At 51.1% G+C, this 23,809-nt stretch overlaps 1 protein-coding gene across 1 annotated transcript; it reads right to left on the bottom strand.

Annotated features, from left to right (window-relative positions):
* Window positions 1-2,059: 2,059 nt before the first annotated feature.
* Window positions 2,060-22,428, bottom strand: SARM1 (sterile alpha and TIR motif containing 1). Its single transcript, XM_081161242.1, has 9 exons — window positions 21,832-22,428; window positions 13,689-14,307; window positions 11,259-11,471; window positions 10,896-10,987; window positions 10,568-10,803; window positions 7,759-7,861; window positions 7,494-7,683; window positions 2,395-2,516; window positions 2,060-2,279 (listed from the first exon to the last, which is right to left on the bottom strand). The coding sequence occupies exons 1-9, from the start codon at window positions 22,299-22,301 to the stop codon at window positions 2,150-2,152; spliced, it is 2,175 nt and encodes a 724-aa protein (XP_081017368.1). The 5' UTR covers window positions 22,302-22,428; the 3' UTR covers window positions 2,060-2,149.
* Between the last annotated feature and the right edge of the window lie 1,381 nt (window positions 22,429-23,809).

Below are 23,809 nucleotides of genomic sequence, written 5' to 3'. Positions count from 1 at the left end.
GCCCTCTGCTTCAGGACCAGCCCCGCGAAACCAAGCTTCGGTGGAAGGTGAGGGCCAAGGTGCCTGCCCCGGCTGTGATATGGGCAGTCCCCAAAACACACTGGCCCACCTGGGGGGAGGGCCACCACTTAAGCAGCCGGGGAGATGGGAGGGCTAAGCTCTGATTCCCCAGAGAGAAGGGGAAGCAGTGGAGGGTGTACCAAACAGAAGAAGCAGGGCTGGGAAATCTCTCTGAATACTGTTCTTGGGGGACCTCAGGAGGGAGTGGGGTTGGGGACAAAAAGGACAGAAAGCTCCCCCTGGAGGATATTCACCACACTGTATTGTCTCTGGTCTGTGAGGGCGCGTGGAGTCTGCCTTAGCTACGGTCATATCCAGGACCTGGCAGTGGTGGGCCCTCTCGTGGCGTGAAGGAGGAAGTGCAGTCTAAGCCAGAGTTGGGGCTAGGGCCCGCTCAACAGTATCTTCGGCAGGGAGGGGAATGGAAGGAAGAAGTCCCAAGCCTGGACTGATACCTTTGACTTCCTGGTTAAGAGTGACCTGACCAGCACTTGCAGGAGGCACTCTGGGAGCGGAGCCAGCTTTGAGGTGTGAACACACTACTTTTAGGGAAAAGACAGGCTGGTTAGCTGGAGCCGCCCTACCCTCCTGGAGGAAGGGGGGCAGAGGGGTGTTCCTGCTCATTTATTTTTGTATAGCCCCTGGGTCAAAAACCTATCCCCACTTCTATATTCTTTGGGGAAAGGAAGAAGCCAGCTGTCTGTGGGGCAGCAGCCCCGCCCAGGTCGCAGCCTCCAGGATGACTCTCGAGAGCAGTCCCACCAGCAGTGGGCTGAGCACCAGGAGGCCAGGTCTGGGTCCTGGGCTGCCACTCATGATTTGGAAAACAGCACATCATTCGATTCCTCTGTAAAATGGAGATAATACTGGGTAGGGTTGCTCTGATGATTGTGGAGTCCATGGGGTGGGGTGCTGGGAAATGCTGAAGGTGTGTGAGGGACTTGTATTTCAGAGCCTTGCAACTTAAAGTGTCATTCTTGACAGCCAGCATTGGCTCACCTGGGAATCAGAAATGTGGAAGTTGAGGCCCAGGTCTCCTGAATGGAATTTTAACAAAACTCCCAGGTGATTTAAATGTATTGCCAGAGTTGGGGCTAGGGCCAGCTCAACAGTATCTTTGGCAGGGAGGGGAGTGGAAGGAAGAAGTCCCAAGCCTGGATTGATACCTTTGATTTCCTGGTTAAGAGTAACCTGACCAGCATCTGCTGGTGAGCCAGTGCTGGCTGTCAAGAATGACACTTTAGGTAGCAAGTGTCAGGACATTGCCTCTTCCCAAGGGGCTACTGCTAGGAGGAACTGGGAAGCCAGATGCGCCAGGTGGGGCAGGGGCCTGAGGCCCAGCACCAAGGTGTGGGAGGGTGGCTAGCAGCCCTTTGAGACATGGCCTTCCCTGCCCAGGCCCAAGCAGGGAGCGCCCACACACCTGTGAGTGCTTCAGACCCAGCTGCAGCTGCAAACCAGCCAGAGTGGGGACCGGCTCAGCCCAGCCATGACCCCAGATGTGGCAAAAGAGACTGTACCTCAGGGAGGGTAAGGGGGGGCTTGGGACCAGGCCAGGCCAGCTAAGGGCACTGAGTGATAACAGGGCAAGGCCACAGGGCAGCAGGAAGCAGTGAGCCAGGGACTGGCACAGTGTAGGTGGAGAGCCACCAGTGGGCTCTCATCCCCTCCGGTTCCCAGGCCCAGGGGCATGGTTGGCTGGGAGGGCTGGGCATTGCCTTAATTCCTGTCAGAGGCTGCCTGACTTCCCCTACTCAAGCAGGGGAATGTCAGGGAGAGGGGGCTGTGTGTAGCAAACCCTCGCTCTTCAGTGTCTCCAGAATTGATCAGTGAACCTGAGACAGAGAACCTGGTGGCAGGGCCTAAGGGCGGCCTAACCCTTACCACCCCTGATGCCTAGCTTCCCTTCCCTTTCCGGATGCTGAGGAAGCTGGGCTGCAGGTGGCCCATGAGGGTCTGGGAGAGGGAGAGCCATTTCCTGAGTAGGGCCTAGGCTGTCTCAGCTCAGGGAGGCCGGCGTGAGGAGCTGCTCCTTCCAGGGAGATAATGGAAATGGGGGTTACAGCAGGACTTGGAAACTAGGGACTGGTTAAGTCGGGCCCATGGGTGCAGCACCCTCCAAACTGGTATCGGAGCCTGCAGACGAGTCCTGGGAGGTGCGGCCCTGCAGGAAGCGGATGATCTTCTCAATGGTGGCCTCTTGGTACTCATGGCACCACCTGTGGGCACAGAGGCTGGTGGGTCAGAGGGCTGGGTAGAGGGAGCTGCTGGCTGCAAGGTCTGTGTATCCACCCTCCACCCCCTACCCCCCCTCACCCCCCCACCTCCGCTCACTTGATGCCGTTGAAGGTGAGCACGGCCTGCATGTCCTCAGGCAGGGCCTGGGGCTCTGGCCACTCGAAGCCATCAATGATGGGCACAATGTTTTTACCGCAGCTCAAAGCAGTCACAATCTCCTGGAGAGAGAAGGGAGGGTGAAGATACCAAGGTCCCCAGCTAGGGACCCTGGGGCCAGGCCAACACTGGAAGGGCAAACAACAGCCTGAGGGTGAGCCCAGGGTGGGCTACTGGTCCTAAAGCCCACCTTGACTTCTCCCTCACCCTTTGTGATATAATAAAAAATAAATAGCCCAGCCGGCGTGGCTCAGTGGTTGAGCATCAACCTATGAACCAGGAGGTCATGGTTCGATTCCTGGTCAGGGCACATGCCCAGGGTTCGGGCTTGATCCCCAGTAAGGGGCGTGCAGGAGGCAGCCGGTCAACGACTCTCTCATCATTGATGTTCCTATCTCTCTCTTCCTCTCCTTTCCTCTCTCTAGAACCAAGAAAAAGATATTTAATAAATAAATAAATGAATGAATAAATAAATATTTGGTCTTTGTCCTAGGTTCTTGGCACAGAGCTCTTAAAACCCTTCTACTCTCCAGAAGACAGGCAGGGGAGGGGGGGTGCCTAGATGGCTTCAGGATGGGGACTGGTGGGGGGAGGATCAAGCTCTGATTGAGAGCTGGAACTTTTAGCTGCCCCAACACGGGAGGGGAGAGGGGCTGGAGATTGAGTTCAATCACCAACAGCCAGTGACTTAAAGATGCCACATAATTAAACCTCCATCAAGAGGGTGGGTTGTGAACACATCTAGGTGCTGGGAGAGTGGCCTGGAGAGGGCATGGAAGCTCTGTGCCTCCCTGGCCTGCGCCCCACCCCAGTACCTTGCCCTTGGACCCTTTATAAAAAACCAGTAAGTAAAGTGCTTTCCTGAGTTCTGCACGTCATTTTAGCAAATTACGGAACCTAGTGGGGAGAGTCATAGGAACCCCTGAATTTGTAGCCAAGTCAGACAAGAGTGTGGGTAGCCTGGGAACCTGGGACTTTCGAGTGGCATCTGAAGCGAGGGCAGACTTATGGGACAGAGCCCTTCTACCTGTGGAGTCTGACACTCGCTGTGGGTCGTTAGTATCAGAATTGAATTGAATGATGGGACACCCAATTGGTGTTGGTGAATTGGAGACGGGTGTTGGTGTGGGAAGAACCCCACATAATTTTGTGTCAGAAAAAAAACATCGCACCACCTGCACCCATTTTTCTCTACGTCCCCCCCTCTATTCTCCTGCTCCAACCCTTCCCCTTTCTCCTCTACCAGGTCTGCCCTCATCCACTTCTTGCCCCCTTCTAATTTGTTCTCTACATTGCCCCTTCACCCAGCTACTCTGCAAGATGCAAATTTGATCATGTCACTCCCTACTTAAAACTCTTTAAGGCTTTTCAAGGCTCAGAATAAAGTTCAAACTCCTTAACGTGGTCTGAAGGTCCTGTGTGGTTGGCCACAGCTCACTTCTCAGACGCCAAGTCTGCACTGTCCTCCTAGCCACACAGACCCAGCAGCCCCTTAGATCTGCCCTCCTCCCTCCCTGCACAGGGCCTTTGCACATGCTGTTTCCTGTCTGGAACACTTTTCCCCACCCCTTCACCTAGCTAATGCCTACTCATTTTTCTGATTGGAATCCAATTAACACTTTCCCAGGGAAGTCTTCCCTTTCATAGCCTCTGTAGCACATGCACCAGTCGTCAATTTAAGTTAATTAATGAGTAATTTACTTAATATCTGTCTTCCCCACCAGACATAAGGGCAGGGATGATGTTTGGTTTTTATTCACCCTCTATCTCAGTATCTTTCACAAAGCCATGCCTATAGTCGGCCCTGGCTAAATACTTAATGGCTGGCTGGCTGGCTGAATGAATAAATGAATGGAGACAACATAGCATAGTAGTTAGGGAGTGCACTCTGGAATCATCAGATCTGGGTCACATTGAGTCTCTGACACAGGCTTTGTAACCTGAGGCAAAAGCAACTAGCTCTCAAGCCTCTGTTTTCTCATATGTAAAACAGAGTTAATGACAGTCCCTATCTTGTAGGATCATTGGAAGGAATGACTATGATACCCTATGGCAAGTGGTTAGAACAGCGCCTAGCAGGTAGTTCATGCTTAATAAATAATAGGTGCCATTATTTCCTTTTCTGTAAAGTGGGGATAATAAACCTATCTCGCAAGGTTGTTCTGAGAATATTACTTACTATTAATGAGTGCTCTGGTAAATGCTTATTTAATGTTTTGGGTTTTTTTTCTTTCAAGGGAGAACCACAGGGATTGGACTTCCCTGAGTGAAGTTCACTTGTGGTTTTCCATATTGATTACCCACTAAATGTGGCTTCAGGGAAAGGAGTTTTAAAACCAAAGGCAATTAAGCACTAAAAACAACCAAGGAGGGATGATGAAGCCTTTGGGACTGGTCCAAGGCAAAGGCTCCCACCACCCCGCCTGCCTCCTCCCTCCTTGCAGTCTGCTGGGGAAACAGTAGGTGCCAAGACCCTTGAGCACAGCCTTTGTGGGGAAAGTACCTGCATAACTTCAACCTTGATTGACATCTGGGGGAACCTCTCCACTTTGCAAATGAGAAGGAGGAGGCCCAGAGAGGGGAAGGGACTTGCTCCAAGTCGCCCCCCCTCCCCCAGCTGAGGAGGTGCCAGGCTTTGACTCATGCCTTCAGATTCCAGGTCCAGGGTTGTTTCAACCAAGCCCTCTGCCTCTCTACTGAGAATCTGGATGAATTCTGACCCTGCAGCAATTGATTTGGAATTGATTTAGACATTTGCTTCATCCAGAATTACACAGAACCAAAGACACACACTGCTCATTACACAGATTCAGAGGCTGGCCAAGAGAGGAAAAATGGCTTATTCAAGATCACGCAGCTGGTGAAGAACTTGATTAGAGATGAGTCTTCTTGTAAACCTAATTGATATCTACGGTTTCCCCAGTCATCTCAGCTTCATCAGAATCACTAATCTGTTTTATCACCGATTCAGTTATTCTATAAAATTTTCAAGGGCCTACTTTGTACCATGCATGGTTTTAGGCATCAGGGACACAGTGTGAATAAGGCAGGATCTGAGCTCTCATGGAGATCACAGGCACTTCTCTCTCTCAAAAGGCCACCTGCCACCTGCTCTAGGCCTTCAGACATCATCCTCCAGGCTGACAGATCAGCACCCCATCCCCAAACCAAGCCCAGTACTCAACCCCTAAAACACAGCTCTGGGGCTTGACCCCCTTTCCCACTGCCAGTCTGGACTGCACTCTAGCGTCAGAGCCTTCTCCTCAAAACCCACCAGGGGGGCATCACCGCACTCATGGGAGCTCTTTTCTCAGTGCTGTAAGCACATTAGGCCTCTGCAACCTCATTCCACAGTTCCTATCCAGCCCGTGGTGGGCTGATAAATGCTTAGCTAGCTATCCAGGGAGAAAAACAATAACAAACCAACAAATAAAACCCCAATTTGTAGTATTTACTGATTTCCTTACTGTAAATACTCCCACCATGGCTGACTTTAAGCTACCAACGTAACATCGCTGAATGTAGAGTTGGGAAGAAATGCAGACAATCATCTGGTGTCAGCTGAACCCAGCCCTGTCCCACCACCTCCCACAAATACCCTCAGATCTGTGCCAGGAAACACAGGTCCTGGGAAAGAGCATGGGCTTTGGAGTCAGAGAGACGGAGCTCAAGGCCCAGCTTTTCTGATTTCTACACCAGTGTGGCCATGGCAAAAGCTATCCTACTCCTCTGAGCCTTAGTTTCTTTATCTGTGAGACGGGGAGAGCAATAGCAGTGATGCACGTAGGTTTTTGGCACCTTTCTCATCCCTTCTTTCGATCTTTGCTCATGCTGTTCCCCTGCCAGGGATGCCTTCTCTTCCACTTACCTAAATTCTTGAGGCTCTTCTCAAGTCCTGTCTCCTCCATGAAGCCTTCCCTGATTATTCCTGCCCTTAATATTTTTTCCATTTTCCATAGTCCTAGGGCAAGTAAGAGGTTCATCTACCTGGCTTATATATGACACCAACTTATATATGATCTAGTCATTCTGGGCATAGTCTTGCTTCCTTAGCTGCTTTAGGACAAGGGCCCCATCTCAGATGACTATTGTATCCCTCAGCCCTGGCCCCAATTCCTACTCATTGATTAATGAATAATAACCTGCAGATGTGATATGGCTCCATCCATCCATCTGTTCTAAAGTATTCAGTAAGTTTCTACTATGTGTCAGGCACTTGGAGATACAATGGTGAGTTAAACAGTGCTCATAATAATGATATTAATACTAGTAATCGCTACCATCATAGAACAATTACTATAAAGCCAGGTGTTCTGCTAAGCACTTCATAAATTTTAGCTCTTTTAATCCCTATAACAATATCCTAGGGAGTTAGGTACTATAATTATCCACTTTACAGTAATAAACACAAAGCTCATTGAGAGGAAGTAACTTGCTCAAGGCCAGAGCCAGGATTCAAACTCATAGCCTTGTGCTCTTTTTAAAAAAAATCTCACCCGAAAGTATGTTTTTATTGATTTTAGAGAGAGAGGAAGGGAGAGAGAGAGAGAGAAATATCCATGTGAGAAACATCAATCGGTTGCCTCTCCTACCGGGGGTCGAACCCAAAATCTAGGTATGAGCCCTGACTGGGAGTTGAACCTGCCACTTTTGGTCTACAAGACAATACTCCAACCAATTGAGCCACTTGGTCAGGCTAGCTTTGTGTTCTTAATGATTCCATTGTGCCTATCACTGTGCTGACCTGCCCCTCTTCCCTCATGGAGGCTATTTTTCAAAGCATTTTCATCCCTCTCTGACCCTCACAACAATTCTACAAGGTAAATAGGACAGGTAAGTATCCTTGTTTTGTAAATGAGAAAAACTGGCTCAGAGAGCCTAAGTGACTTGCTAGAGTCCTATTACAGTCAGAGCTGTGCCTCCTGACTTCCACCTGGGCCACGGAGGTTAGTGGGGTGTGCAGATGAGAAGGAATAGGAGGAGGGCCTTGTCCCCCGGGGCCGCAGGCCAATGCTGGGACCACAGGCGCCAGCACTTACCTTGTGCACCCAGTCCTTGCAGTCGTGGTCCTGCATGCACTTGTCCAGTGCCCCAGCCGACAGCACCAGCACAAAGTTGCGGGCATCCATGACGCTCTGGATGAGCTTGTCCTCAAACTTGCCTGCTTCCAGTTTCTCCACATCAATGAAGACACTGAAGCCATGCAGCTGCAGGTGCACCTTCAGGAGGCTGCGAAGAGGTCCTGTGTCACTGCCCCGGCCTCGCCCCAAGGCCCGAGGCTGCGGCCTGCCCGCTCCTCCTCACCTGGCCAGCTGGGAGCCTGAGTTCCGGCGATAGCTGATGAAGACATCAGGAATGTCCCCACTCGGCTTGCAGCCGGTGCAGGGCAGCGGGGAGTGTAGCATTTCTGAGGGCGACAAGAGAGAGCATGGTGAAGGTGGCCGCTCCCCAACACCCATAATGAAGTACATCATCCCTCGCCCGTCCAGCCTTCTCAGGCCAGCCCAGCCCAGCCCAGGCAGGGTGCCTTGCTCCAAAAAGGGTCACTGAGGTAGGGAGATGGGGTCTACAGGAAGGAAGGCAGCTAACACTTGGTGAGTCCCTCTCAGGAGGCAGGCGTTGTGTTTGAGGGACACTGAAATGAACCTCCAGCCTTGCCCTCTCTCTGGAGCTCCAGACCTGCACAGCCAGCTCCCCACAGGCGCTCCAAACCCAACCTGTCCTAAACACCCCTGTGGTCCCCTTCCTCCTAGTTTCCCACCAAAGTCAGGAACGTGGGTGTCAGCCTCAACTCCTACCTCTCATTCATTCACTCAACAATGTTTACTAAGCGCTTACTGTGTGCCAGGCACCATCCTTGGCGCTTAGGATACAGCAGTGAACAGAACAAGCCCTGCCCTCCCGGAGCTGATGCTCAGTGCTGAGTGGCAGTCACCGTGCTCTGTGGATTCTTCCTCCAGCCTCAGGGCCCTCCCTATGTCCAGGACCCCAATTCTAACCTCCTCAGTGCTCTCCCCAGGTCCACACTTGCCTAGTCTAATCTGTTTGCACAGCTACCAAAGGGATCTTTCTAAAATCCAAGTCTGAGTGTGTCATTGCCTCCACTTAAAAAACATTCATTGCTGCCCGGCCGGGCGTGGCTCAGCGGTTGAGCATTGACCTAGGATCCAGGAGATCGAGGTTTGATTCCCTGTCAAGGCACATGCCCGGGCTGCAGGCTCAATTCCCAATGACTCTCTCATCATTGATGTTTCTGTCTGTCTGTCTCTCCCTCTCCTTTCCTCTCTCTGAAATAAAGATTTATTTTTTAAAAATACAAAAAAAAAAACCCCATTCACTGCTGCCCAGCCTGTGTGGTTGAGCGTTGTCCCATGCACTAGGATGTCGCTGGTTCAATTCCCAGTCACGGCACATGCCGGAGTTGTGGGCTTGAGATGTTTCTATCTCTCTCTCCCTCTCCCTTCCTCTCTCTTTAAAAAAATCAATAAAAACATATTTTTTTAAAACATTCATTTGTCCCTACTCTCTATAAAAGAGAGATTTGTAAGCTATTTTTTCCATAGGATCCTTTTTTAAAAAAATGAAACCTAAGGTTTTCCTGAGAGCTGCAAAGTAAAAATGATAAAAGTTGACCTGCTTTGGTTGAAGCAAAAGCATGGAACAAAGCTTAGTAAGTACTTGCTGAATGGATATATCAATGAAAAGAATCTATCGTCTTATAATATTCAGACTTAACATTCACAGACAACATTTGTCTGTTTATGAAACAGGAGGGGAGGGTTTCAAATCCTAATTCTGTTATTTACTGGCTTTTAAACATTGGAAAATATATTTAAACTCTTTAAACATTAGTTTCATCATCTTTAAAATTAATACCCTTGATGGAAATTTTCTTTATCTTTGATTATGATGGTAGTTATACAGGAGTAGACATTTTTTCAAACCCTGCAAACTGAACACTTTTAAGTTAAATTATACCTCTTTCATTCTTTCAAAGTTTTTAAAAGTTGATTTAAAAAATTAATGCCCACTGCATCAAATGGATAGAGAGCCTAATGAGATAATACCTGTTCAAAACTTAATACAGGACCTGGCATATAGTAATTGACAATAAATATTAGCTAAACTGCCCTGGCCGGTTTGGCTCAGTGGCTAAAGCATTGGCCCACTGACCAAAGGGTCGCAGGTTCAATTCCTGCTCAAGGACAGTACCTCGGTTGTAGGCGTGTGCAGGAGACAACCAACCAATGTGTCTCTCTCACATCAATGGTCCTCCCCTTCTCCCTCCCCTCCACCCTCTCTAAAAAAAATCAGTGGAAAATCCTCAGGTGAGGATTTTAAAAATTAGCTAAATAGTAAATTAGTAAATGAAACAGTAAATAAAGAGGGCTGCTAGAGCCCTTGACCTCCCTAAAGTACCTTCAGAATCCATACTGTGTACACTGTTGTCTAATAGAACAAGCCACCTGTCTTCCCACTCTCAAGTATGGGCTCTCCATGCTCTGTCTCACCTCCATACTTGCATATGCTGTTCCCTTTGCCTGTCTGCTCTTCCTGCTGCACCCCCCCCCCCCCCATCCCAGCGTCAAGACCTGGCCAGGCATCCTCTAAATGCCTAGACCTGGGGGGACAGGGTAGGCAGTGCCTCCTCTAGGCTCCCACTGGAGTCCTGGGCATGCCTCCTATTGCGGTCACCCCCCTGTTTATATGCCTGCCTTACTCCTACTTGGAACTTCTTTTTTTTCCTTTTTTTAAAAAAATATGTCTTTATTGATTTCAGAGAGAGGAAGGGAAGGGAGAGAGAGATACATCAATGTTCAGAGAGTCATGGATCAGCTGCTTCCCGCGCGCCCCCTCCTGGGGATCCAACCCTCAACCCGGGCATGTGCCTGGATCGGGAATCAAACTGTGATCTCCTGGATCCTAGGTCCACGCTCAGCCACTGAGCCACACCAGCTGGGAAGACTAGGATCTTCTTGGGGGCAAAGCGCAACACATTCATCTTTGCATCCTCAGAATCCAGCCCCTCACGGCGTCCGGCTGCACCGTGTGTCTCCCCTCGCCCCTCCAGGGACGGCGGCGGGACCGGGGCGGGTCCCCGCCGCAGGCTGACCTCTGGCGGCCGTGAGGATGCGCGCGCGGTGCACGCCCAGGCGGATGCCGCAGTCGTCCAGGAGCTGCTGCTCCGACACGCGGTGCAGCAGGGAGCGGTCCAGGCCGCAGCTGACCAGGCCGTACGTGTACTGCCGGAAGCGCGGGTCCAGGTTGCCCAGCCAGTCGGCCAGGTTGCTGCGGTCGCACGTCGCGTAGTTGGCGAAGGTCTTGAGCTCCCTGAGCTCCCTAAAGAACCTGCGCCCCAAGGAGAAGTCCTGCCTCAGGCTGGCTAGCGGCTGAGGAGGCGTGTAGACGGGGCGGGGGCGGGGAGGCAGGAGGCTCCGTACCTCTTGCGGGTGATGCCCGACGTCATGCCCAGGTCGGTCTGCAGTTCTTCATCCGTGAGCCGCAGAAGCAGGTCGCCGTCTACCTGCTGCTCCTGGGGGTGGGTGGGGGAGGGGGAGGGGTAAGAAAGCCCTGGACCCCAAGCACAAGACGCAAGGGGCGGGAACCGGAGCCCGGAGTAAGGGAGGCCAGCGGACGAGACCCAGATTAGAGCCTAGTGACCCCGAATATTGCTGAGTAGAGGCTCCCCGCCCCCAAAAGGCCGCCCTGGTGCCAGGGGCTTGCGGGACAGGAGGGGCGAGGTGGCCTGCAGGCATGGCGCCCCTAGGGGCCACGGGCCCTGGGGGGGGGGGCGCCCGCTATACCCGGAACCGTTCGCAGAACTGGGAGAAGCCGATCTGCTGCAGCCACGTCTGGACCTCGGCCTCCTTCCAGCTGGGCACGCAGGGCAGGATGGGCCTGGGCACCTCCTCGCGCAGCAGGCGCAGCGCGCGCTTGGCCAGCATCGACGTGGTGCCGTTGGTGGAGTAGGAAACGAGGCGTTTCAGGCTCTGGATGGCACCGATGTCGCTGAATACCTAGGGAGGAGTGTGTGTGTGTGTGTGTGTGGGGGGGTGTTCTTGTATCTGCCATCTTTCCAACCAGCCGCCCCCAAATGTGCCCAGTCCCTCCTTTGTGCCCAGCTGCTTTTCGCTGCTGAAAGTCCCACCACCTGCCCTAGCCCTGCCTTCATCCAGCAAATCACTGAGTCCTCTGGATTCCCCCTCCAGAAGCTCCCTCAAAGCTCTTGACCAGGCAGATCCTCTTCATATCTCCCCTCTACAGCTTCCATCTGTCCTGGTGATAAAGTCTGAGCTCTCAGTATGGCTGCCAGGCCTGGCACAGTGCGGCTTCTGTCCACCATCTCAGCTCACCTCCCCTTTCGCCAACCCACACTAGGGTTGACACCCACTCACGAAGGCTCGAGCACCTCTGGGCCTTGGCCCATGGTGTTCCCAGGCCCTTAGTTCCTCCGGCCTGTTTGGGGGAATCCTATTCATCCATTGGAATCTAAATTGATTAGCACCTCTTCCATGCAGCCTGCTTTGATTTCCCCACAGTTTCACCCACACCTCCAATTAGACCTTGTACCACACTCTGAATGCCACTGACATTAGTTGATAATACAATTTCCACTGGATGATAAGCTGAGATCATGTCTTAGTTACCCCTGGAGTCCTGAACCTGGTACACTGCAGGCCACAGAGTGGGGGCTTATTATGTCTTTACTGAACTGCACTCATTAGCCTTGCTGGGAAAGGGGTGCCAGAGCTGGTGGTCATGGCTGCTGCCCAGACGCAATATTTCCCAACTCCCTTTCAAGGCTCTTTCCCCAAAGCAAAATGACCTGCTTTGTAAAGTCAGTCCTCCCATGGCCCACCTCTAGGGCACAGAGAGGAGAATCAGAAACTCCTAGAACGCTGGACCTTGGAAGAGGCCTCAGAGACCCCCTAACACAAGTGTCTCCTTGATCTGTGGGGACATACACAATGTGTGACAATCATCTGTGAGACACACTCCTCTGAGCAGCCCCCAGAAGGCCATAGTGGCACACACAGGGTGGTTCATGCTGTGTGCACCACTCCCTCTGCACCAGTTGCCACCAATCCCCCAATTTCCTCAGGAATGGAAAGTAGGGAAGGTCACATTATAGGAATAATCTTGATTCTGTAATATTTTTAAAAATAAAAATAAAAACTTTTGATAATTTAACTTACTAGTCCCACATCCAGGGTAAGAACTACTGTTGTGGCACAGCTGGCATGGCTCAGCGGTTGAACATTGACCTAGGATCCAGGAGATCTTGGTTCAATTCCCGGTCAGGGCACATGCCCAGGTTGCAGGCTCAGTCCCCAGCGGGGGGCGTGCAGGAGGCCACCGATCAATGACTCTCTCATCATTGATGTTTATATATCTCTCTCTCCCTCTCCTTACTCTCTCTGAAACCAATAAAGGCATAGTTTTAAAAAACCCAAAAAGCAAAACCCAAAAAAATCAAAGAACTGCTGTTGTGGTCCACTCCTTCAATTTTCCAGAGGATAAATATGAGACATATAGAAGCTCAGAGAGGGGAAGCCAGATACCCAAGTTCACACAGCAAGTTAAAGCAGAGGGCAAAGGTTTCAAGTCAGACCCTTGGCATGGGGACCTCTGGGGACTCAGGTGGGAGTTGTTTGGCTGACACACTGACCCCCTGTTCCAGGCCTCTTTCTCTACACTCCATCTCCTTCCTGGGCTCCAGACCCAAAAGACAAAATGGCTCACTGGAGCTCCCTAATTGGTCATCTCTCATGCACCTCAAATTCAACCTGTCTCTCACGCAGTTCATATTATTGCAGTACCTGGTGCCACCATCCATTGGGTCGCCTATGTCCAAAGTCAGGAATCATCCTCAGCTCCTCCCTTTCCCTCACCCAGCCGCCCACCAAGTCCTAATTCTAGCTCTTCAGCACCTCTGGAATCTGTCCACTTCTCTCTGTCTCTCTGTGCCCTAGTCCTGACCTCTGCCATCCCAACTGCACCCTGTCATGGCCTCCTATCTGGCCCCCTTGCCTCCAACCACAACCTTGCCAGTTCCATCTCCACGCAGCACCTGGGTAATCTTTATAAAAACACGCGTCCCCTGCTTTAAAACCTTGGTCTTGCCTTCAAGACCAGAATGACTGTTTCCTGATGCTTCTTGCTTTGGGAAGCCTTCCCAGGTGCCATCTAACCGCCCCCCCGCCCCCCCAACACACACACCCACCTGCACCCACCTTGGTCTTGCCCTGCAGACTCTTGATGGCAGCTTCAGCACACAGATAGAAAGCCCCGATGCACTGTGCCTCCAAACGTGAGGAGTCAAGCAGGGGCACTAGGCGCTGCAGGTCGTCGGGCCCGCGGCCCTGGCTCGTGTCGCTGGCGTCCAGCAGGCAGCGGGCGAATTGGACGGGGTCCAGGGAGGCCACGAGCGGCTCCACGAGCGCCAGCGTGCCGGAGCGCTCCACCTCGCGCTCCACCTCCTTGTTGGTGGCCAGCACCGCCACGGCGAGGCAGGCGTGCAGCCGCAGCAGCTCGTCCTCCTTGGAGAAGGCGAGCGGGAAGAGCCACTCGGCCGCGCGCTTCTCCACCATGCGGCGCTGCACCGCCTGGCCCCCGTGCAGCGCGCAGTTGCCCAGCGCCAGCGCGCAGTGGCGCAGCAGCGCCGGGTCCGTCAGGCGGCACCAGTACAGCACCGCGTCCAAGCCGCCGGCCGCCACCAGCCGCTGGCACGTCTCCTCCGAGTGCTTGAACATGTGCTCCAAGATGCCTGCCACGCTCCGAGCCAGCTCCACCGGCTCGCGTTCCTTTGCCAGGTTCAGGATGACGCCCAGCCCGATGCGCGCCACCCGGTCCCTGCCGAGAGAAAGTGGAGGGAGACGGTGGCGTCGCTGGGCCTGCTGAGTCTGTGGGCCTCACTAGTGTCATAAAGACATGAGGGTGCACAATATTCTCCCTGCCTCCCTCCCCACCTCTTGCCCGGGAGCACCAAGCTTCTCTGATTATGAGGGTGTTTCCTCCTGGCCACACCCATTTCCTTCCCTACACCCTGCGCCGGAGAAGCAGTATGTGTCCTGGATAAGTAACCTAACTCTGGGGCAGACCCCCTCGATCCTGGTTTCAAATTCTTTGCCTTTTTCTAGCTGCGGGACCTTGGGTATGTTCCTTTATCTTTCTACCTTAGTTTCCTCATCTCATAAACAGGATTTTAAAAAACACACTACTCTATAGGTTTATTATGAGAATGAATGTGTTAATCCATGTAAAATGCTTGCCACAGTGCCTGGCACATAGGAAACAATAAATGTTAACTTCTCATCATCATTTGAAGTGTCACTTGCAAAGCACATAGCTCTTAGCCTTGCTGTCAGTTTTCTCTCCACTTCATGCTGCATGACTGGGGTGTATTTATTCCTTCATTCAACAGACATTTATTGAGAACCTACGGTGTGCCAGGCATTGTGCTAGTGGCTGAAGTTAGTGACTGAGAGTGACTCAGCTAATATGGAGACAAACAATAAGCAAGTAAACAATGAATTCACACTATAATAGTGTTATCACCATAATGATAGCAAAACCAGGTGATGTAATCGAGAGTGCCTGGGTGCAGGGATATGTCTGGGGAGGTGCCACCTGAGGGTTAAATGTCCAGAGAGCCCCGCCTATAAGTATCTGGGAGAACATAACAGGCAGAGAGAAGAGTCAGGACAAAAGCCCTGAGGGCTGATGAGCTTGGCATGTTTGAGGAATAGAAATAAGGCCAGAGATATTTGCAATGTCTAAAACCAGCAAGGAAAAATATAAAACCAACAAAGGATTCATATATAGAATATATAAATAAATATTCGAATCCACAAGAAAAAAGCAGCAAATTCAACAGGAAATGGGCAAAGGACATAAATGAGCAATTTACAGAAGAGGAAATCCAAAATGTTAACAAAGAGACGCTCTAACACATTATTAATCAGAGAAGTGAGAATTAAAACAGCAATGACTTTACACCTATTAGGCAAAAAGTAGAAGCTGGGTAGCACAAAAGATTGGTGAAGTGTGGGGCCATGAACACCCTGGAGCTCTGTGGGTGGAGGTACTGGCTGGGGCAGTCCATTTGGAGGGCAGACTGGGATGAATGGATGAAATTAAGGTGGCACACACCCTATGAGCCAGAAATTAAGGCTGTTGGGTTTATATTCCAAAGAGATTGTAACACAGATCCACAAAAGGGCATAGCCAAAGTAATTCTCTGCAGTGTTATTTGTGGTGGGGGAAACTGGGGACAGCCAGTGTCAAGCCTGGGAGAGTGAAGGGACAACATGGGCAGGTATCCAGTCTGGAGGACTATGGAGCAGTTACAAGTAACTGAGCAGATAGTAACATAGCGTGAAGGATCTTAACATAACACTGAGTAGGGGAAAGTAAGAAATAGAATGTGCTATATAACACAGCACAATTTGTGTAAATTAAAAATATATTCACAAAACTAGAACAAAGATTTTACCAGAACACAGAAAGATATGCACTATATATTGAGTGGTTGCCCATGGGATTAAGTCAGAAAGATGGGGGGGACATTAGTCAAGACAAGGGGAACATCTGGTCAAGTTGGAGGCGTAGGAAAACACGGTACTCGCCTCCTCGCACAAAATTACAACTAAACTACAGAACAACCATCATTCAGAACTGCCTGAAATCAAGCTGAATGGAAATCCTACAACGAGGGAATTAAAGACGACTCCACACTGAGACTGGTAGGAGGGGCAGAGACAGGAACGAGCTGGTCCCACACCCATGGGTAGTGGATAAAAACTGGGAGGAATGTCTCAGTTGCAGAGGTCCCCTCTGAGGAGCGAGGGGTCCCAGCTCCACGCCAGGACCCCCAGCCCAGGGTCCCAGTGGCGGGAAGAGAAGTCCCCATAATTTCTAGCTGTAAAAACTAGTGGGGATTGAGGCCGAGGGAGACAGGGGCCGCTGGAGTCCCAGGTAGTTCCTGTTAAAGGGCCTGCACACAGACTCACTCCCTCTGAGCTCCAGCATGGGGGTAGCAGCTTGAAAGGCACCAGAGACAAACAGAGAGAAACTGAATTGTCCAGCAGCAGGGCCAGAGCTGGAGGGTGAGTGGGAGGACAGATTTCTCCCAGACAGAAGTGCTGGCAGAGGTCAATATTCCTTTGATGAGCCCTCCCCTCACAAAGCCATTAGGCGGGAGCCATATGTGAGACTCCATCAACCTGGCTATCACTGTTCTCCTGCCCAGCTGATTCCCTGAGGCCTTGCCCCAAGCAACTTTCAGGCCCCACCTCCCAATCTGTTTCCAGTGGCTTTTCCATATGAGTGGCCTGTCTTGGCTCACGTTTCAGACTTTCCTAAAATCTCTCAAACAAACAGCATCTGGCTTCAGTGAGCCCCATAGCTCTCCCTAGACCCAGCACGAGCAGCAGCCAGCCTTGGTTCAGAGCTTGGCCTCGCTGGAGCACCTCCAAGCCCAGCACAAGTAGCAGCCATACGCAGATTGCCTTGTAGCTCATGCCAGGTGGCCCAGGGCAGAACACAGGTGGTGGCTGACCTTGGCCTACACCTCCCCCCAGGCCCCAGAGCTTGCATGCCCAGTGGACAGCTTCAGACCACGCTGAAGCACTACTACCCCACCACCTCCACAAGCAACATACTCAAGGGGCAGACTCAGGGGGAACTAGAGCCCTGCTGAAGTTAGTCCTGCTCTGTGGGGTGGGCCTTGCACAGCTGATCCTCCGCGGTGGTTGGAAGTCAGTGGTCAATGGTCGAAGCCATTCCTTGCAACTGATCAGCCTGGGAGTAAATTCTTCCCATTGACATGCCAACAGCAATCAACGCTCAACTACAAGAAGAGGTTGTACACGGTCCGTACTGGGGGCACATCTAGTGCCCAGCTTGGGTGGTTGGGGAGGCTGTGCAGCTGGACCCTACAGGACACCTACTACATTAGGCTACTCTATGAGGCTTACTCTACCTAATACATAGAAACAAACACAGGGAGGTGGCCAAAATGAAGAGACAAAGGAACATGTCCCAAGTGAAAGAACAGAACAAAACTCCAGAAAAAGAGCTAAACAAAATGAAGGCAAACAATCTACTAGATGCAGAGTTCAAAACACTGATTATAAGGATGCTCAACAAACTTAGTGAGAACCTCAACAGCATAAAAAAAGACCAATCAGAAATTAAGGATACACTATCTGAAATGAAGAATAATTTACAGGGAATCAACAGTAGAGTAGATGAAGCCAAGGATCAAATCAGTGATTTGGAATATAAGGAAGCAAAAAACACCAAATCAGAACAGCAAAAAGAAAAAAGATGGTGAACAAAATAGATCCAGAGACATGGAAGCATGGAACAGACTGAGGGATCTCAGTGGGAAGGTGGTCAGAGCACATACAAGAAGCAGCCAATGAATGCATATAAATAAGTGGAATAACAAATCTTTCTTTCTTTCTTTCTTTCTTTCTTTCTTTCTTTCTTTCTTTCTTTCTTTCTTTCTTTCTTTCTTTCTTTCTTTCTTTCTCCCTTCCTATTTCTCTCTAAAATCAATTTAAAAAAAAGCAGCAAGAGAAAAGCAGTTAGTTACCTACAAAGGAGCTCCCATAAAACTGTCAGCTGATTTCTCAACAGAAACTTTGCAGGCCAGAAGGGAATGGCAAGAAATATTCAAAGTGATGAAAAGCAAGGGCCTACGACCAAGATTACTCTACCCAGCAAGGCTATCATTTAGAATCAAAGGACAGATAAAGACCTTCCCTGACAAGAAAAAGCTAAAGGAGTTCATCGTCACCAAACCACTATGATATGAAATGTTAAAGGGTCTTCTTTAAGAAGAAGAAGAAAAATAAAGATCAAAATTACAAACAAGTAAATGGCAATAACTACATAGAGATCAACAACTGAATCTAAAAACCAAAATAAATGAACAAGCAGAATAGAAACAAGACTCATAGGTATGTTTTGATGGTTGCCAGATGAGAGGGAGGTTGGGAGGATGGGTGAAAAAGGTGAAGGGAGTAAGAAGTACAATTTGGTTGCTACAGAATAGCCACGGGGATGTAAAGTACAGCATAGAGAATATAGTCAATAATATTCTAATAACTATGTATGGTGCCAGATGGGTGAGAGAATTACTGGGATGATCACTTAGTAAGTTATGTAATGTCTAATCACTGGGATGAACACCTGCAACTAATAATGTACGTCAACTGTAATTAAAAATAAAAAATGGTAAAATAAGGAAAAGAGAAGGGGAGCTTGCATTCTAGGCATAGATGTATGAAAAGACTTGGAGATGTCTGACAGCTGATGTAGTTGGGGACCTGCCCCTGCCTCAGCCATACTGAAGTGAAGCCACTTCAAGTGGCTGAGGCGGAGGGTTCAAGGGGATAGAGAAAAGTATCCTGGAAGCCTTTTGAGCCATCTCAAGGCATTTATCTTGATGGTAATAAGGAGTCATCAAAAGTCTTTGGGAGGGGGAGTGACCTGGTCACACATGGGTTTTAGAAAACTCACTCTGACTGCTGTGGGGGGGAGAGGTCCAAGGGAGAAAACCTGGAGACTAGAGAGCAGGCAGGAAAGATTCCACACTCCAGGCAGAGGTGAAAGTTTCCTGTCTTCCTGACCTCCACAAATGATGTCCTCCACAGATGATGTCCTCCACAGATGGTGTTAGCCCCAAAGACTTGGAGATCCAGCCAGCCATGAAGCCCTTGCCCAGTGAGTGCCACAACGACCACAGTTCTTGTGACTTTGTGTCCACTACAGAGCCCAGCTTAGTTAGCCTAGAACATGGCATAAGTTCAACAGTGCTTTTCTGAGCTGATCACTGAGCCTCTCAGATGGGTCCTAATCATCCACTTGGGCAGCTGGCACTGCAGTTGTTCCTTTTCCCAATGAAAACGCCAAAGCTCAGAGAGGTTATAAGACAAACCCAGGGTTCTACAGCTGGGAGAGGCATAGCTGGGATTTGAACTCATATCTGTTTGTCTTCAAGATCCTTCATCTGTATTTTGTGCAATCTAACTCATAAATTCTGAGAATATCAGAACCAAGATGTGCTTAAGCAGTCATCTAATCCAACACCCTCACTTTCTAGGGACAGGGAAGGAAAGGGCTTGCTCAGGAACATCAGTTCAGAGAGAGGACTTTATTCTGAGTCTCTTGACCCCCAACCCTCACCTGTCCCTATACATTTGGCCCCTGCACAGAACTTGAACTGTGTGCTTGTTGTTAAAACTATTCCCTCAGCTCCCAATTTTTCTGCAGCTTGTCTGGGTTCAAATCCCACCTCTAAAGGAAGGGGAAATTGTACATACACATACATATACAAGGATGTATATATGTGTATATATATATATGTCTCTTCCACTTATTCACTGTGTATTTTTGGGAAAGCCATTTAACTTCCCTGAGTTAAACCATTTAACCTCATTATGGCCCCCTGATGGGCTGGGCTGTGAATTTAGAGGGCTAGTAGTCAGACGGGGCCCTCACTGGGTGCTGTAGGACCAAGCTGAAAGGGCCCTATCCTATTGGACTTATCCTAGTATTTGGGGGGGAGGGAAGCTGTCACCTGGGCTCCTGGGAAGTGGATGTGGAAGTACTTTGGGAAGAAGGGAGCTGCAGAACAGGGAATAGTAAAAGGAGTGGGTACACTGATAGAAGAACCTTCTTTAAGAGGAGGTTGGTTGGTAGGGGAAGAAAAATATTTCATAAACACAAATTATCTGCGTCACCCCCTCTTCTTTCCCTTCCAGCCTCCTCCTGGCACAGGGTAGAGGGGTGAGGAGACTGCGTTTCTTTGGAAGGATTTTAATGCTGACCACGGGCGCTGGGCACTGTCCTTGGTCCTGAAGTGATGCCTGAACCAATGCCTGAACCAGGACGTGGTTTATTGGGACCAGGGACACTGGTTAGTGTGATGCCTCTCTCAGTAGTTCTGAATCATGTGAGAATTGCTATTGTCAGCCTTAAAAATATCAGCGATATTTGCATCTTATAACCCTTCTCTTTCTAGGGGGCTGGCTGCACCCACTCCCCAGGAATTCTAGTTATAGCTGCCCCACCCCACATACGAGACCTACAGGGCACACCCACCAACATGGGCCCACACATCCAGTGAGCACCCACTCTGTTTGCTAGATCTCTAAATGTATGGTCCACTCCCATCAGGACACCTGATGTTAGATGCGAGATTAGTGACTTACTGAACAAGAAGAACCCTAAGTTGGTTTCCCAATTTAAATTTCTTCATTCATGCATTTTTGAGAGTTGTATCATTTCCACCACCCACCAAGTTATTTTTACTTTCTGAAAATGGCAAGGAAAGCACCCCTAACCTATGACCATCACACTTGTGAGAGCCGCATGAACGGAAAGTGACCCTTCTAAACCTGAGGGGCCTGAGACTTCAGTGCAAGACTGGACTGAAACAGCCTGATCTGCTCTGGCATCAAAGGAGAGAGAATGTGAGTACTCAGGCGTTCTCATATTCTATAGGGGAGATCCCAAGAAGCAGGCGAGAGAGTGGCAGCCAGGCCCCAGTTGGACCCCACCTACTGTATCTTGACACAATGTGGGGAAGAGATGAAGACCACACACTCTGTCTGGTCCCCGCCTAGCTCCGCACCTCACTTTCCTCTTCCCCCACCCATGCATCCCAGCAGAAAACCTCCTGATCCCTACCAGCAGCTGCAGAATGAGATCATGTCTGGCTTATTACATGGACCAAAGTGAAGAAGGAAGGAAGCAGGAGGTGGATTGGGGGTGGCATGAGCGGGGCAAGTAGCCCTTAGATCGATCGGTACTCATTTCAGCCTGGGGAGAGAGGAAAGGGGCTTCCTCCCATTCTCTGAGCATTGTGTTCTCTCCCTTTCTCAGTGGGAGGGAGAAGGTACAGGAGGGAGGAGGTAGCCTAGAAAGGCATCCAGGTCTGTGGGGAGGAGGGCTGTGGGTTTAGGGGGGCATTGGCAAGAGGATCCTATCTCACACTTGTGGGAGAATCAGGGATAAATCCTCAGAATCAGGGACAAGTTCCTGCCCTACTATGCCATTCCTCCTCTCCCTGTCTCATTCCTCACCTCATTAGCCCTGGCAGTGAATTCTGGCTGCACCGTTATTTCACTGTGTGACACTGTGTAAGTCACTAAACTTTCCCAAGCATCAGTTTTCTTATTCGTAATTTTCTTATTTGTAAAATGGATACGTTGATCCCCAGCGTGGATGTAGAGCCGGAATTTGGCGAGGTAAGTCAGTGAAGGCAGTGCAAGCACAGTGCAAGGCACACGACAGATCCAGGCCCCCCACCGCCCTGGCCGCCCCACACCACGCGGCGCCCTCCCCCCAGCCGGGCATCCTCACCGATTCTCAGCCACCAGGATCTGCTCCAGCAGGCGCGCAGCCTGCACTCGAGTCTCCAGCTCCGTCGCCTGCAGCAGCCGCAGCAGCAGGTCGAGGCCGCCGTCCAGGCGGATGGCGTCGCACAGACCCTGGGCTACCTCTCGGCCCACGGCCGGCAGCAGCCAGGCCTCCTCTACCAGATGAAAGACCTCGGCCAGGCCGGAGCCGATGGCCCGCGCGCCACCTGCCTGCTTCAGCGCCGACAGCGCCTGCTGCAGCTCGGGCAGCGCGCCCTCCAGGGCGCCCCGCACCTCGGTGCCCACCCCGGGCGACACCTTGTGGGTCCCGCGGCCGCCAGCGGCCCACCACGCGCCCACCCCGTCGCCCCCGTCTGGCCCCGGCACCGCTAGCCGGTCGGCGCCTGGCGGTGGGCCTGACATGGCGAAGAATCGGCACAGCTTGTAGGCAGAGAGGAGCAGCGTCAGGACCATTGGCGCGGGGTTGCAGGGAACATCCCTGGCCTGGAGGGGCGGGACCAGAGGAGCTAACCTTGGGAAAAGGGGGACCCGAGAGGAGGTCAGGGGGAAGGAGATGCAGGAGGGAGGGATGAGAGAAGGGTACCAGGCGAGGGCGCTGGCCAGCACTTTGGGGAGGGGTGAAGGCGGGATCTGGGACGAAGCGGTTGGGAAAGGGAATGCAGGCCCAGATACTGGAGGAGGGCTGGAGGAGGGAGCTGGGAGGCAAGGGGTGGACCCAGGCGCCGGAGGGTGTAGCAGGCAGGCGCGGAACAAAGCACCGCTCCCGCTCTAGATCCGCTGGAAAAGGTGCTCTGCAGCAGCCCCGCCCGGGAGAAGGCGGGGACCCCCGGCCGACGCCCAGCCTCTCCGTCCCGCCGGGCTCCGCCCCTGCCTCCTGCGTAGCCCCACCCTCAAGTCGTCTCCAGCCCCGCCCACGCCCTCGCCAGGCCCCGCCCCCTCCGCTGGGCGCGGGGACAGCGGGCGGCGAGCCCCCGGAGGACTGCCTCGGTTTTAACCTCGACGCTGGTGATGTGTAAGAGTAAGCAGCACCGTTGAGTGTGACCCCTCGCCTGCTAGTAGTTAAAACGATCATCATAACGATTCTGTACAACTCTTGAGGCCTTTTATGCCCGTTTCTCAGTTCAGCGTTACAACTTGCCTATGAGGTAGGACTTAGTGTTCCCATTTAACAGACGAACCGACTTAGGCCCATGGAAAAGAGAGTGCCGAAAGTTACACTCCTCTCTAATTATAGAACAGAAAAAAATCAGCTGGAAACTCTGAGGATCACTTACTCCAGGTGGTGGGAGGGCTTCAGGAGTTCTGTGGACCCCTGAAAGTAGGGACAAAGTCAGGCGTTCTGTGCTAGTGGGCATTTTCTGGGTAAAGGGATCCTACTTCTCACAAGAGTCTTAAAGTGTGGGGAACCAGACCACTCTTGAGGGCGGGGACAGGAAGTGGCCTGCTCAGGAGCAGTAACTTAGTAGAAAACTCAGGAATCAAATCCAGTCCAAAGGGTTAACGTTCACTCAATTTTCTGTGTTGTGAATACCAGCTTGGGGAAATCAATGCACCCAAGAGATGAACCCAGAAACAAAACTTTGTTCTTTTATGGTTAAAAGATTTCCCCAGGGTGCTTACCAGCATTCCTCCTACCCTCCCCCTTTCACTGCCCTAAATACACAATGAGTGGATGAGCCACACAGCCAGGATGTGCCTGATCAAACAGATCATGGATCAATACCATTTATGGAGACTGAAGTTGGGGCTACTCTAGGCACTGGGCATTTTGTCTGCTTAACTCATGTATTCTCCCAACACCCCATAAGGCAAATATTGTTGGTCTCATTTTACCAAAAAGAAAACTAAGGCAGGTGAAGCAGTTTGCCCAAGGTCACACAGCCAGTAAGTGGTGGAGGCCTTCTTTCTGCCTTTCAGATGCACTGTACTATTTCCTTTTAGAGATGACCCTGACCTTGGCA

Source organism: Miniopterus schreibersii (assembly GCF_964146895.1).
Source record: "Miniopterus schreibersii genome assembly, chromosome: 16".
In the NCBI taxonomy this organism is placed as follows: Eukaryota; Metazoa; Chordata; class Mammalia; order Chiroptera; family Miniopteridae; genus Miniopterus; species Miniopterus schreibersii.
This window is presented reverse-complemented; position numbering and strand designations above follow the sequence as displayed.